This window comes from Aspergillus uvarum, assembly GCF_003184745.1.
Source record: "Aspergillus uvarum CBS 121591 unplaced genomic scaffold BO82scaffold_23, whole genome shotgun sequence".
Lineage (NCBI taxonomy): Eukaryota > Fungi > Ascomycota > Eurotiomycetes > Eurotiales > Aspergillaceae > Aspergillus > Aspergillus uvarum.
The window spans coordinates 132,703-146,555 of NW_020291320.1; the positions used below are offsets into that span (position 1 = coordinate 132,703).

Genomic DNA, 13,853 nt, shown 5'->3' on the forward strand with positions numbered 1-13,853 from the left:
GCCCCGTTATTATCTGCACCTTATAATCCGGCCGCACATACAATTTTAGCATAGAATACGTCCTCCCAAACAACCCCTGGGCCGTCCGCTTCGTGACATTGGGCCAACTCGCGAGGCTGCATCTTGTATTGAGTTCGCAAAGTCTGTTCAAATGACTTGCCGAAGTTAGAGAGCCACAGGCTAAACTGGATATTAGTACGGATATTCTTTCTTTGGCGAAAACTACAAATCATTCCACCGGACCTGGGCAATACTAGCTATAATTTGGAAAGGATATAGCCTTATCAGGGGAGAAAACCGGAACACTTTCTACAACAATAGAATTGCATCTGACTTGAACGGATAATGAGTGAGTGGCCAACTTCTGGTTAGACAAACTCGACTTACCCAAGGCTTTGGACGAACCGCCTGAACTGAAGTTACGCCAATACTTATTCTTTGTCGGTCGTAGTGCAATGGTCCATTTCAAGAATCCACCTCGGTAATCCAAGGTTCGCTTGTGTAGAAGCACACGTAACAAAGGCTGCTAGACAATCCTGAGGCTTATAAATATCCCCTCTATCACCACGATTCCAGAGATCATCCCATCACCACCCAGAAGAATCTTCTGCAAATCTGCCCAAAGCATTCCTCAGCCGCGCACAAGCACGAAAGTTCCACCCACATCTTCACCACAATGGCTTCCGCACGCACATTCATCGACAGCCACATGTACAGCTGGGAAACTGAGTTCGAAGACCACACCATCCAAGTGACCTCGGAGAGAGCGACGTTGGACGCCGCCCGCGGAGCCCAGACCCCGCCGACAGGCGCCACCATCCCGATCTTCTGTTTCGAGACCCCCGCCGATCTCGCTGCGGGCAGCTGCCCGTGGGAGTTCGCCCAGCGCTTCCTCCAGCACGAGTGGCGCCTCCAGCACCAGAACCACACCTACCCGGCGGACATGCTCTTCGCGGGGTCGGTGAGCTGCCTCTCGCTGCAGACTATGCGGTTGTACTACGAGGATTCTCCGCGTCATCCCGGGGCGCCACTGCTCTGGAGCAATGCAGGCCGGGTCGACTTCCCACTCGCAGGTGGGAGGAGGGCCGCTTCCGACCCCCTCTCTTTGGACCTCTCCTCTGTGTTCGTCATTTTCTCTTTCATGGGTTTCATGAGTGACCTTCGGTCCGAGCGCCGTCGCAGAGACAGGGGGAATCCGCAGCCCTGAGCTTGCCACCTTGACTTGCTGCGATCCTGTCACGAGGCGATCGTTGCCATGGCCCGGATGACAAGTCAGTCGCTGCATGTATCTCTTTACACTATTTTATCCATAGCATAGAAAGACCATAAATACAATGGGTGTAACCAATTAAGAAGCAAAATTGAATTTCTGACACATAGAGCTCGTCTATTTCCTTATCAAGGTTCGTTTGACGATCCGTGATGTAAAATTTAGATACATGAGGATACTGACACATTTATTTGTTGTTTATGTGAAGGTTATAAGGGCAGAGACATTGAAAATACTATATAGATGCAGGGAGTGGATATCCAACCCGAAAAGAAAGTAAAAAATGACAAAAACATACAACAGAAGGGATTCGCTGGTGGTCACCCACCCAACTACTAACCTCCCGGCGTGTGGCTTGAGTACGGCTGAGCGGACGGGAAGCCCTATTTTCCACACCCTGTGGTCGTATGTGCTTGTCATCTGCATTTTGCGCATTTTATGGCTACTTTCCCCGATTTGTTTCTCTGCGACCATCAATACCTTGTGCCCTGAGCAGGCAGCGTTATTTCCGGTACTCCGAAGTGGCCCGTGTTCAAGGGTCTTTAGAGTTGTTTAAGGCTGAGGGTTATTTTGTAATTGGACTTTCTATCAGACTTTCTAGCAGAGAATATCTTATATTATTTTTTTGTATTAGGGTTTCTAGGACTTTTTAAAGTTCTATAGCTTAACAGATAATTAGACCTCTAATAAGGTTTGGATTGTGATATAGTTAAAGGTGTAGCTGGGTGAGAAAAGAAAGAGTTGGATAAGGTAGACTCCGACAGGACTAGGGTCTTTCTACTCTAGTTACAGCTTGCAGTTTATGTGACTTCTGAGCCATTTGTACTAACTTCTGGCCCAGTCGGACCCAACGGCCCGAAATCCAGAGGGTGATATCATTTCGGGAAAGCCCTAAGAGCTCCGACGGAGACCTCCGTTACTTGAGTTACAATTCTTCGCCTGGGATTTATTCTGCAAGGTCCCACTCTCAGTCTCGAGGTTGATGACGCCGAGAGAGCTATATAATTTCGAGGTCTTTCTAGAAAATTTAACGATACTACGTGCTCCTTAAGGTTCACAGTCTCATCCGGAAGTGAAAGCTTTATTAGGAGAAACAAAAGAAACCACACATCCTGCTGTGCGTTAGGCTTCACTGTCGAAGCTCGATGAACAGGGACTGGCTGCATACGTCTCTTCAGGAATAGAAATCGACGTGTCAGAATTCGAGATAAATCAGGTTATGGAAAGGTTCGTATCGTCGGTGGCAGATGGACCGTCTTCAGCGGCGTTGTTTGGCGACCTCAAGGCTAGGAATGATCTGGGATCGAAGGGACTCCTATTTAACTATGAGTTAGATCTACCACGCGGTTTCAACTATAGGAAGAAAAGCAGACTTACCCTCATGCTCGTCGAGTCGAACAAAATCAACACCCATCCAACTGAGTAATCACCGACCACAACCACCAAGACGTACTGTATGACTGTCTTTACGCCAGGAAACGACGGAAGTGACCGGCACCACCACGCGCACCGGGGCCGAGGTACTCAGGACGGTTCATGGGATGGTTGCGGCACTTGCGGACTTCTGCCATGATCACTCCTGCGGGGAGATCGGCTGGATCAACTTTCATCACCCCAAACCTCCCGCATGCGGTCTCCACATCCATTTCCATGTACTAGGAGGGAGCCGCCTGCGCGATGGTGGTGGTGTAGAGGCTGACCAGGAGGTAGGTCAGGATCTTCAGTTTTGCTGGAGTCGTTTGCTTGGATGAGTTTTGTGTGGTTGAACTCGGAGGAGTGAGTTGGTGGAGTATGAACTGGGGAGGCACACGACGGCAGCTTGAGGACTCGAACGAGGAGGTTGTATCAGAGGAGTGCTGTGTGAGTAGAGATTAAAGGGGAGAATGGTAGATGATGTTGAACAGATCTGGTGGGACAGAAACAAGGGCGAAACACGTTTGCGATTTCTTCGTATTTGTGTGGGTGATAAGTATGAGATCACAGTGTCAGAGAGGCAGACAACGGGGTCAGATCATGGATGTGCCCGAAGAAACTCCGAGTCCTCTGTTCCTCTGGTTGCCGCCTATGTATAAAGTGCTACGAGTGCTACTTGAGTGAAAAAGTATACCTAGTGGTGAATGGGCGGAGTCCTGAGAAGTACATACAGTACACAAGGATTCATCCCGCCTAACCTATCACAGGCCTGTGGCTTCCATCCCCGAGCAGTGACAGGCAGGACGGACCTGGTCTGTACTACCGATTAGGGATGTCCCAACTCGTACAGTGAAGCTTCTAATGGACCAGGTTGTGATGTACTGCAAGTCATATCGACACTTGCCACTTTTGGTAAGCCCACAGCCATCTAGTTGGTTCCTAAGGAGGGCATCGTCACGTGATCTATCCCCAGCCCTTGTTTAAACAATTCTGTGACCAATTTACCTGCAAGAGGCGGGAAAGTGATTTCTAGTTACATCCCGCTGCCACTACTCTACAAGAGTGCTATACTCTTGAGAAGCCCATGGCATGGCTTGTTGGCTGTGTGACTAACGGCCGATAACGGTTAGAGCTCGTATTCCTTCCTTTATGCAAGATAAGGTATAAAGTCGAGTACTATCCTCTTCAATTTTAATCAGTCTATTAGGTATGAGCACTGGTTTAGCCCAAAGACAATTATACTTCCATTGCTCTTGCATACGCCAAACACTGCTCCTGAACTTTCATCTTTGACCAGTGCAGTGAATGCCGTCTTTTTCTCTGCCCAGTTCCCTCGAAGTCCCACCGGCATCTACACCCTCAAAGACCCTGCTGCACCATGAAGCTCACAGCTACCTTGCTCACCTTACTAGTGACCCTCACCTCCGCTCTAACCATCTCCCCAATCCCGATGGGCAACAATGGCCCGTCACCGAATGCGGCGATCTAGGCGTCATGGTCGTCCCCACCGCGGATCTCCCTGACGGCGTCCATCCCAGCGACGTCCGCAGGTGCAGAGACCATCCGCTGGGCCGGAATAGAGACATTGAGGGTGCATCGCTGGTACCTCTTGATCCTGTGGATGTCCAGGCCCTGAAAGGCAATACTGCTGCATTGGAAGGACGTTCAGAGCCCAAGATGCCCAACACTTCCGAGCTACAGACCTGCTACAAGGATGCGCCGTACGGGTGCTCGAAAGGATACTGCTGGAAGGTCTGCAGGAACAACGGCGAATGGTGCTTGACGGCCAAGAACAGTGGGGTTGGGGCTTGCTATATCTGCAATCGGTACCAGAAATGTGGCACTGGCACGATCTATGCGTGTAGTAGGGGCTGTCCGAGTTGTGGTTTTTGTTGTTAAGTCTTGTGCGCCGGAAGAGTAAAGGTTAGTGAGCATTAGGTCAAAGGACCGCGTTAATTGGAAGAAAATGCTACATATGTCCTGTGCAAAGTGCAAAGTGCAGTGCAGTCTTGGAATTCTAAAGACAGGTGTTCTTGATATCATTCACTAATTGACTTCACATTCTGATGCTGAAACATATTCTCCTTACTTCTATCAGACCGAGGCAGCTGGAACAATGCTACATTGTTTGTTGAGTACTTTACAGTTATAGTAATGTCGGCCTTGTATGAAATGGGTGTTATGGGATAAGGACTAAAAGAGGAGGTTGTGATTCTCAGGCTAGTAGATTTCCGCCCCCACCAAACCTTACCTTCTCCCTTTCCTCTCACACTTCGTCGATTCGCTTTCTTCAACATCTTTGCACATCAGAATCATCCAACTCTAGACAGAAGCATTGCCTCACGATGAATGCATCCACCAAGATATCCTACCCCTCCTTTCTTCGTCTTCCGGTGGAAGTGCGACTGCAGATCTATGATCTGTCATTGAACCGCACCGTCCCCCCGCACAGCCTTCTCCGCGTCTGCCGGGAAGTGCGAGAGGAGGCACTCTCCGTAGTGCTGCGCAAGAGACGCTTCTTCGAGAGGCTCGAACAATTCATAACATGGGTTCAGCAGAGCCCGGCGCACCTGTTACCTTTGGTGCGATCGATCCACATCAATTGCATCGTAGGCAGCTCGTTGTTCGCCGCGCGAGCGCCGAAGCCATCAACACCGTGGCAAGAGATGTACCAAAGCATTTTCTCAACGGCTTCAACCCGCTTCCCTACTCCCGTGGGTCCTCTGCCCCCGTTTGTGATCGCAGAAGCACTGGCTGCGCTGAGTGGGGTCCGCGATTTTGGAATCCTCATCATACAAAACGTCGCGCGCCCCAGCTCCCCTCAATTCCTCGCCGACCAGCGTCTGCTACTGACTACTCTGGGGACCTGCATGCCGCAAATTCAGAGATTGGAGGTGGATATCGACTTCATTCCGCTGGACTTCCTCCGTCTGTTCGCCGCCGAGCTGCATCACCTGACAATATCAGGCTATGCCGCGGCCTCGGACAGCAATAAAACCAACGACAACGTCGACCAGGAAACGAACACCATCGCCATATTTCGGGACCTCAAACACCTCCGAAGCTTAACGCTGCGAAACGAAATCAATACGCTGCTGAACCGCGTGGTCGACCGGGATGTGTCCCGCCTCGCGCCGCTTGTCGCCGTGACGCCGGCGGTGGTGCGCCAGATGCATCCGCTGCAAGGGTTCACGATCGCGAGCACATATGATCAACACTTCGAGACCCACTTCTTGACGGCAGCGATGATCAGCGCGCTGCTACATACGCATGCGAGCTCCTTGGTGAAACTGGAGATCTGGAGCGACGGCCAGGTGACGGATGAGGTGGCCGTCGAGTTGACAAAACTGCTGCCGCGGTTGGCTCAGTTGAGAACTATTAGGCTGCACTTCCGGTACTCCCAGGGTCTGGGCCTGACTTTCAAGGATTTTGTGCCGCCAACCGTGGAAAGTATTGATTTGCAGTGTGAGAGGTGCTAGTAAATAGCTTGGCTTACGTGAAAAAAGGACAAGGTGATCAGACAGATACACGGTATGCTGGTCCCAGAAGGCCTCCTCAATTGCCAACTACAGATACATAATGATTACTATATCGAGAAACATTGACAGAACCTCCTTCCCCAGTCGGAACTCTCCTTCTACCATCTTATTCATCCCGCCTTTCTCCGGCTCCTCTCATCCCATCACCAGACCTCAGGGTAGAACAGGATACAAGGCCTTATCCAAGGTCTTCATCTGCGAATAGCCCGTTCCCGGCGGCACGGGCCCATACGGGGCATCTCCCTTGGTCCAGATCACCACCTGGCTACTGGTGTCGGGGTCGACCTTGATGATCTGCTGCACCTTGGCGTTGCGGGTCAGCGCGGGATGCTCGTACACGTTCCACACGTTCGTGACGGGGTCGGTTCCGTCGTTGCTCTCGGGCGTGAAGAAGTACACGGTGCCGCTGCAGGCCTCGCCCAACGCCTGGGACACCAAGCCGCCCCACACCAGCCCCGCGTCAACCTCCTGCCCCCGGTTGGCCGGGTCCGGCAGCTTCTGGTCGTAGTTGGCGTTCCACACCGCGTTGGCGTAGGAGTCGGCCAGCAGATTGCCCCAGACAACGCCCGCCTGGCTGGACGCGCTCGCGGGCCTGTTGTCCTTCCACCAGTCCAGGGCCCTTTTCTGACCCGTGGCGCCTCCGAGTCCGAGGTAGAAGAGGCACGTGTTGGTATCCATGTCGAAGCGCCCGACCTTGTTGATCGCTTCCTTGATGTTGTCGACGCTGTAGGTGAAGGTGGTGGTCCTGGCGGGGCTCGTGGGCTTGCTGGGCTTGCTGGGGATGCAGCCTCTTCTGGCGAGGGCGTTCTCTGGGTGGACGGGGATGAGTTCGGTGGTGGTTACGGGGAGGGCGTGGGTGAGCTGGAGGAGGAAGAGGAGGGTGGCCAGCGCCAGGGCTAGCAGAGGGGTGGAGCGGACAGTGATGAATCGCATCGTGGGGATGATGCTTGAAACACGGGGTAAATGAGTGTGGTGGCAGTCGAAGATAATGCTTGTCAGTGTTAGGACTCAAAACGAGTGACTGATATGTGGTTGCAAACAACAAATGAGTGTATGAGTGAGGACGGGAGCTCAGGCTTGCTTTCGAGGCACGGAGTCGCTTCGTCCCTGGACTTTATAGCACCTGCATCGTGGGCTTTAGGACGTTGATCACTATTCACAAAGCATGTATCACAATGGCCCCCGGAATGCGATATAATCACCACCTCGGGTACATCAAGTTGGGGCGGGATACATCCTTCGTTCCAGTTGCTACGAGATAGACCGACAGGGCCAGGAACAGGATCACTCTATCTGAGGGGTTGAATCCCTTTCAGGGCACGTTTCCCGTGTTCCTGTGGCAGTTAGGGCAAGTCGAGTCGAGAACCGCTGGCACCTTTGCTGGCTTGTGGGACCCTGTTTCAGTCACGACCCTGCATATCACGCCATGCGTGAACTCGCTTATTGAGTTGATTCCAAGTCGGGGCGATTCTTCACCTTCAGGATCACGGAAAATCGTTGAGTCTAAATTCGGCTCTCCGTGGTGGGGGCCAAGCCGGATACGAAGAATCGATGTCATCCATACATACCCGTGCTGACGGGCTCGAGAGCCCCCACGCAGGTACACTCAGGACCCTCGATTAGTCGAGTACCTCGCTTCGACTTCTTTTCTTTGGGGGCTACAATTTACGCAATTGGAATTGAGCATGAACTAGGAAAGAAAAGTGTAGACAGTGGAATGGTATCAGACGAGTGGGAAAGATATAAGACCTCCTCCCGGTCGATGTCTTGGTCGATTCAGCAGCATTCTCGTCCTCGCCTCTAGTCACTCGTTCCAGTCACTCTTTAGCTTCTCAATTGTTTCATCATGAGGTTCCTCGTCGCTCTGCTACTTGTGGTCCAGCTGGCCTCCGCCTTGTTCGGGCTTGGAGGGAAGTCAACCAAAAAGACGACCACCACCAAGCAAGTCGCTGCCACCACAACCAAGACGACGACGACGACCACCACCCATGCATTGACAACCACAACTACAACCACCACTGCTGCTTCTACCGCTACCACTACTTCAACTACGACTTCCACCACTACGGTTCAGCCTACCACCTCTTCGACCAATGATGTAACCTCGTCCACAACCTCATCAACATCCACCAGCACCACAGCCCTAACATCCTCAACCACCACCAAACCCACCACCTCGACCGCAATCAAGTCAACAACCACCAAGCCCGACCCCTCTACCAGCGTCACCACACACACCACCGACACCAACCTGCACTCGGCCTTCTCCGCCACCGTCCAGCCCGGAACAACCACCACACACACCGTCGCCCCTTCCGGGAGTGCAGCACACACCCTCACCTCCTCCAGATCAACCATAACCCCAGCAACCACTTTCTCCTCCGCCCACCTGTCCATCACCTCCTCCTCGGCCATCCCCTCCTCCTCCGCCTCCATCGACACCGCCATCTACGCGTACTACTCCTCGTTGATCTCCCTTGCATCCGTCTTTGACGAGGCCAGCGCCTGCGAGTACGTCGCGTCGTCTACTGCCGTGGCCGTTGCGGCTTCGAGTACTGCGTGATCGGGGATGGAATGGAGAGGAGGCATTCGCCAGATGCATTGTGGCCTTGAAAGACAAGGGTGTGTCATTTCTCCTTTGTGAATGTGACTTCTTTGTATTCTTGACATTTTCTTTGTTCCTGGTGGATGTAAGATACGAGAGCACGCTGGGGTTGTGTAGAAGAGACAAAGGAGGGAGAGCTTGGATTCTCGAATGGATTGAGTGGAGCCGTGCGTCTTCCGGTGGTGATAATAATCCTTTTTGTTGTGATCTATCTGTCAATTTATGTAATGGTGATCAATGTGTATCTTTGATTATTTTGTTTACGTGGTGGTGGTGGTTGTTGTTGTTGTCTTTGTTGTTTGTGGGTTGACTGTGTTTGGGGTCTGTTCGATTCCCTCTTACTGGTATTTAGTGAATGTATGCTCAGGTGGGCGCATTGATGTGATGATCGATGGCTAGTTGCCTACGACAAATATAGATACGCTGTGGGGGGGGGGGGGGGTGGGATGATACCAGAACTTAGACAGGAAGGGTCTAGGCGGGAAGCAGTAGCGGGGGAGCGTCGGCGACTCAGCGGGGCCAGAGGGTCGAGCTGATCTTAGGGCTCGAGCTCAAGTCGACGGGGGCCGGGCCGTTAATAGGCCGGTGCGTGCGTCCGAAGACTCGGCATGGGCTGGTCTACCACCTTGCAGTAAGAGCAAAAACGGGTTTGTTTTTGTTACCCTTGTAAAGTAGGGGTAGGAAGTACTGTACAGTACCTATTGATGGTAAAGATACGCACATAAGGGTCCTCTCTCCCCATCGAAGGCTGTAATTTGAAGCGTAGAGCGTATCTTGAAAGTGGGGTTTCTGTACTACGATGCTTGTCATGTCAACGGAAACGCAGTCGAGGTCATCACATGGGAGCACAGGGCTATGCAATACGAAGAGTAGGGTGAGGGTGAGGGATATAGTCGCGTTGTGGTGATAAATCTGTATTGGTAGAATATTCCTTGAAATTGAGTCTAGGTAAAAGGAAAAAGCAGTTGAAACAATGTCTCGCTGGGTCTCAGGCCGATGCGCGCGGAAGGATACCCGCCGTTCACAACTACACACCTGTTGTTACAGGGGAAGGATCGCACAATCACAGTGGTGTAACATGCCTGATCACGTTCTGCCACTCGGGCGAGCCATCCACCCGGACCCATTCAAGCGAACCATCATCGTCCCGCGGCCGCTGCTCATAGAGCTCCGCCGGGCCAGACAGCACGTTCCACATCACTCGGCCGTGGAAGTCACGCCCGAGCCGCTGCACCAGGGCCGGACAGGCGGCTTTAAGCTGGAGGAGACGGGGATCATCGGGCCGAGAGTCCCAAATGAACGGGTTGTTAACTGTGACCGTCTCCAGCGTGCGCCCGTAGGCCTGCAGCAGGCAGGGGATGACGTCGCAATTCACGCAGATGTTGATTTTGACCTCCAGTCGCTTCAGCGGTGCTCGTTGGGTCTAGGCGCGCTAGTTGCCGGACCATGCGACTCTCGTTGAAGCGAGGTCCGGGGAAATACCGAAAATCCTCGAGCCGGCGCGCATGCGGCAGGATGCAACCAATCACCAAGTCATTCAGCATCGCCGCGGCGTCCTCCGCGCCAGGCATGTAGATGATCAGCTGCGTGAGGTGGTCCCAGTGAGCGGAGAACTTGTCGGGGAGCCCCGCAAAAGAAAATGGATTCATCCGAACGCTCAGGCGACTGTCGAGGTAGCCGAGCCACTGAGCGCGGGAATCCGGCGCGCAGAGGGTTAGGCGCTGAAGCGCGAGCGGTTGCAGGGCGGCATTGTCGCTCAGGATCCGGCACAGCGTGATCAGAGCGGCTTCGGAGGCACTCGGGAACTGCTGGATGCACTCGTAGGTTTCGAGGATCAGCTGCCGCGCGCCTAGCAGGGCCTGATACTGCCGAGGCAGGGGGCGAGGGGCGAGGAACGGTTTCTCGGGGCGGATGCGCACGCATCCTTCATCCTCCGGGTCGATATGGATGGAAAGCGGGTGCACGCGGCTACATAGCTAGGCTGTCTTGGTCTTGGCTTTGAGTGCCTTGGACACGCACCGTAAAGCACTAAGAGAATCGATATCCTGGTACTTGGTCATGAGCCAGAAGAGCTCGAGTGGAGATTGTCGAGAGTACGAGGAGCCATAATGTGTGTGATCCGACTGTCGATTGTGGAGCTTGTTCGAGTAATCGGTGCGTCTCGTAGGGTTCTTAAATTCACGCTGAAGTCCTCAAATTGTGATTCCAGCAAAAGATCTCCATCCTTCATGACATTTAGTTGAAAACCTTCGCTAAAAAGATTGTGACGTCCGAGAATGGCTAGAGTTTGATGGGATGGTCCTTTTCAGTATTATTAGAGGGCTGTAAAAAGGCGGCTTTCAACTGCGGGAGCATATTCGTAAGCTGCTTCTGGCCTGTATACCTAGATTCGTTGAGCAGAGCTGAAGTCTGTGTTCAGTTCGTATCGCGAGCGCGAAGCCGGCTGTGCATCTCTGTAGCACGTAAGTAATCTCGTGCGGGAGAACAACCCGCGAAAAGAAGTATTCATATCCTAGTTCGGGCGCAATCCGCGTACTGGAGAGTGTCAGTTGCTACCTTCCGCCCCTGGAAAGTGCAGACGTTTCTCTCCACGGCGGGATCTCCACAGATTGGTTGAACGGAGGAGGTCATGGCAATCACGAACCGTCCAAGCCCATACCGACAGAAAGGCCTCGGTGACCTCCCACCCTGTGGGATCCCACGGCTCCGTCCACACCAAAATCCCCGTCGTCTCCAGACCACGACCGCACATATTCTGGCACAGTTGATCCTCATCAATGCAGTCCTGCGCAAGAATTAGGGCGTCTCGCAGGTTTGGGAAAGGAAACAGGTCCAGCCATGGATGATGCGGCACGCGGCGCTGAATGGCCGTTGGCTTCAGTGCTGGTGGGAGCTGCCTCTGTGGGTAGGCTTGACTCGATGGAGAAGCAGGCCCTTGTAGTGTGAATACCGATGGAGCATCGTCATGCGTGTCTTGCTCGCCATAGCCTAGAACCGTGAGGTTGGTATGCATCACTCGCAGCATATTGAGCCGCGTGACTCCAAGGCGCAGGCTTTCAACCGGAGAGCCACAAGCAGCAGAAGCCAGAGCCACGGCTGCCATCTCCAGTTGCTGCAGCTTCTGCGCAGTGTTTCGGGAGTCTGGACCTAGAATGGGCAAGTCCTGTGTTATGCCCAGGAGTAACTGCACGAGATCGGCCGGTCGAACGGCAAGCGTTGGCGGTTGTTCATCAGCGCTGCTGCCTGACCGAGACTCTCGAATACGGCGCCCTGCCTGTTTGGTAAGCCTAGAATATCTCAACGGGACTCCTGTCCACGGGTCAGCGAGTACTTACGTCGCGCACGCTGGTTAAGTCGGTTTTGTAATCTGCGTCTTAGCGATGGCTCCAGTATGCCAAGCCAGCTATCCGGAGGCATGGTGGCGGTGGTCAAAGCTTTGCTTTCCGGTTCTTTGGACATGTTTATTCGATCCTGGCCAAATCAAGTGACAAGGACCCCGAGTCAGAGAGAATTCACCTGTTCGGGTCTGGTGGGTGGTTGTTCGGTGGGAAGATCCAAGCTCGGGATTTGGCGTCCGAAGTGGTGTGAAGGGCTGAATTGGTGCCTGAGGCAGGTCGGCGATATCGGTGATACGCCCCGTTATTACCGAAGCATAATCAATCCTGCACAGCTCTCAATTTCAGGACCCATCATGAGAATGGTGCCTAGTCAAACTCATCATCGGTCTTCAAAACAGAGCCCTCAAGGAACAAAGCTCGCTAGCGAGGGATCCAAGTATCCACGAATATCCCGGGCCACCTTCTCCGCCCAGTTATCCATCCACCACTGCCCGCGGAGGCGGTGCATTAATGTACAGAAAAAGGCCAGAATCACCATCGCAAAGGGCTCCCTCTCGCCCAGAAGATCCAAGAACTCTGATGAAAGACCAAAGATCCACCAGAATAGCGCTGTGATGATCCCATCCTTACTCTCGCTGGAGGTACTTTCAAATGCCACCCGGAGTTGGCGGATGACTGGCCCATACACTTCGCTGGGATGATGCGAATTATCCTTCCCCAAGCGTCCATTCAGCAGGGTCAGGTCTCGGAGGGCTGCGTCCAGGAACGCTGGCACCGTGGACGCACGAGTATGGGTGCTCGATTGCCCGACCGGGGGGCGGCCGTGGTGAGGATCGCTAGGTCGCTTGCTTGCACCCATTCGGAGACGGCAACTAAGATCCTCAGCCAGGCACGGCTCATGTGGAAGATCCGAAGTAATTCGTCGTACGGGGTTGAGGGCTGCCCTTCTCCTCCGCCGCTGCCGCTACCGCCGAATAGAGGTAGCGCAAAGGTGAAGAAGATGATGATGATGATGTTAGAGAGGGCGTAGGCTGCGCTAGCGTTGGCCTCGCTGAGGGCCTCGATATTGCAGACGCCGGAGATGGATTTGTGGTGATGCCACTGCGCGGTGTCGAGGTATTCCTTGCGCTGGGGGTGGGGGTGGAGGAATGCCAGGTGCAGTGCGGAGAGGGCGAGGATGCCGTGCATCAGCGCGGGATCGTGGACCGCCCTCCGGGGAATGACGGATTTCCAGATCCATTCCACCGCGTGGTTTCGAGAGAGCGTGACATATGTTTGTGTGCACCATTGCACCATTAGCTCGAGATCTTGCGAGTTGAGAGCAGGCTCGGCCTGGCAGGGGAGTGGTGGTTGGGTGGGGATGGTCGTCTTCGGCGAGGTCGCGGCTGTGCTCGCTGTTCCTGTATCGGGAGGCGTGGAGGAAGAGGCTGTGGACATTGCTTGATAACTACAGGGTAGATCTTTGGCTTTGCATCGCAAGCAAATTGGTAGTTGCTCATCGCACCAATGGAGCGAGTGGGATATTAACACTGTAGACTTCGAGTTCATTGGACCGTACCTTCACTCGTCGCTGCTTGCATTGCAGACAGCCATGTCGGGATTTACTATGGGCGCGACGCGAGGGCATTGGAGACAAACGCACGGATAGTGAGGCAGAAGAGGAGATTGACGGGATTCAAATTGAGATA

General features: G+C 53.4%; 9 protein-coding genes across 9 annotated transcripts; 5 read left to right on the top strand and 4 right to left on the bottom strand.

Annotated features, from left to right (window-relative positions):
- Window positions 1-676: 676 nt before the first annotated feature.
- BO82DRAFT_401592 (uncharacterized protein) lies at window positions 677-1,207 on the top strand (the record flags this gene model as incomplete). Its single annotated transcript, XM_025639269.1, has 1 exon — window positions 677-1,207. One exon carries the CDS (start codon window positions 677-679, stop codon window positions 1,205-1,207), a length of 531 nt encoding a protein of 176 aa, XP_025492463.1.
- Window positions 1,208-3,988: 2,781 nt separating this feature from the next.
- On the top strand, window positions 3,989-4,582 carry BO82DRAFT_401593 (uncharacterized protein; the record flags this gene model as incomplete). Its single annotated transcript, XM_025639270.1, has 1 exon — window positions 3,989-4,582. The coding sequence occupies one exon, from the start codon at window positions 3,989-3,991 to the stop codon at window positions 4,580-4,582; it is 594 nt and encodes a 197-aa protein (XP_025492464.1).
- A 446-nt stretch (window positions 4,583-5,028) lies between these two features.
- BO82DRAFT_391692 (uncharacterized protein) lies at window positions 5,029-6,162 on the top strand (the record flags this gene model as incomplete). Its single annotated transcript, XM_025638583.1, has 1 exon — window positions 5,029-6,162. The coding sequence occupies one exon, from the start codon at window positions 5,029-5,031 to the stop codon at window positions 6,160-6,162; it is 1,134 nt and encodes a 377-aa protein (XP_025492465.1).
- Window positions 6,163-6,375: 213 nt separating this feature from the next.
- BO82DRAFT_413940 (uncharacterized protein) lies at window positions 6,376-7,155 on the bottom strand (the record flags this gene model as incomplete). The annotated part of the gene is made up of 1 exon (XM_025639904.1): window positions 6,376-7,155. One exon carries the CDS (start codon window positions 7,153-7,155, stop codon window positions 6,376-6,378), a length of 780 nt encoding a protein of 259 aa, XP_025492466.1.
- Window positions 7,156-8,068: 913 nt separating this feature from the next.
- BO82DRAFT_391693 (uncharacterized protein) lies at window positions 8,069-8,947 on the top strand (the record flags this gene model as incomplete). Its single annotated transcript, XM_025638584.1, has 1 exon — window positions 8,069-8,947. One exon carries the CDS (start codon window positions 8,069-8,071, stop codon window positions 8,783-8,785), a length of 717 nt encoding a protein of 238 aa, XP_025492467.1. The 3' UTR covers window positions 8,786-8,947.
- A 784-nt stretch (window positions 8,948-9,731) lies between these two features.
- BO82DRAFT_64884 (uncharacterized protein) lies at window positions 9,732-10,324 on the top strand. The gene has a single exon (XM_025641431.1). The coding sequence runs from the start codon at window positions 9,801-9,803 to the stop codon at window positions 10,287-10,289; it is 489 nt and encodes a 162-aa protein (XP_025492468.1). The 5' UTR covers window positions 9,732-9,800; the 3' UTR covers window positions 10,290-10,324.
- BO82DRAFT_64883 (uncharacterized protein) lies at window positions 10,325-10,933 on the bottom strand. The gene has a single exon (XM_025641430.1). The coding sequence runs from the start codon at window positions 10,748-10,750 to the stop codon at window positions 10,361-10,363; it is 390 nt and encodes a 129-aa protein (XP_025492469.1). The 5' UTR covers window positions 10,751-10,933; the 3' UTR covers window positions 10,325-10,360.
- Window positions 10,934-11,372: 439 nt separating this feature from the next.
- BO82DRAFT_374094 (DUF3425 domain-containing protein) lies at window positions 11,373-12,244 on the bottom strand (the record flags this gene model as incomplete). Its single annotated transcript, XM_025637400.1, has 2 exons — window positions 11,373-12,097; window positions 12,163-12,244. 2 exons carry the CDS (start codon window positions 12,242-12,244, stop codon window positions 11,373-11,375), a joined length of 807 nt encoding a protein of 268 aa, XP_025492470.1.
- Window positions 12,245-12,534: 290 nt separating this feature from the next.
- BO82DRAFT_353829 (uncharacterized protein) lies at window positions 12,535-13,836 on the bottom strand. The gene has a single exon (XM_025635061.1). The coding sequence runs from the start codon at window positions 13,600-13,602 to the stop codon at window positions 12,904-12,906; it is 699 nt and encodes a 232-aa protein (XP_025492471.1). The 5' UTR covers window positions 13,603-13,836; the 3' UTR covers window positions 12,535-12,903.
- Between the last annotated feature and the right edge of the window lie 17 nt (window positions 13,837-13,853).

Coding starts and splice junctions, on each gene's coding strand:
- BO82DRAFT_64884 (XM_025641431.1), top strand. CDS start 9,801: ATGTCTCGCTGGGTCTCAGGCCGATGCGCGCGGAAGGATACCCGCCGT.
- BO82DRAFT_64883 (XM_025641430.1), bottom strand. CDS start 10,750: ATGCGTGCGCATCCGCCCCGAGAAACCGTTCCTCGCCCCTCGCCCCCT.
- BO82DRAFT_353829 (XM_025635061.1), bottom strand. CDS start 13,602: ATGTCCACAGCCTCTTCCTCCACGCCTCCCGATACAGGAACAGCGAGC.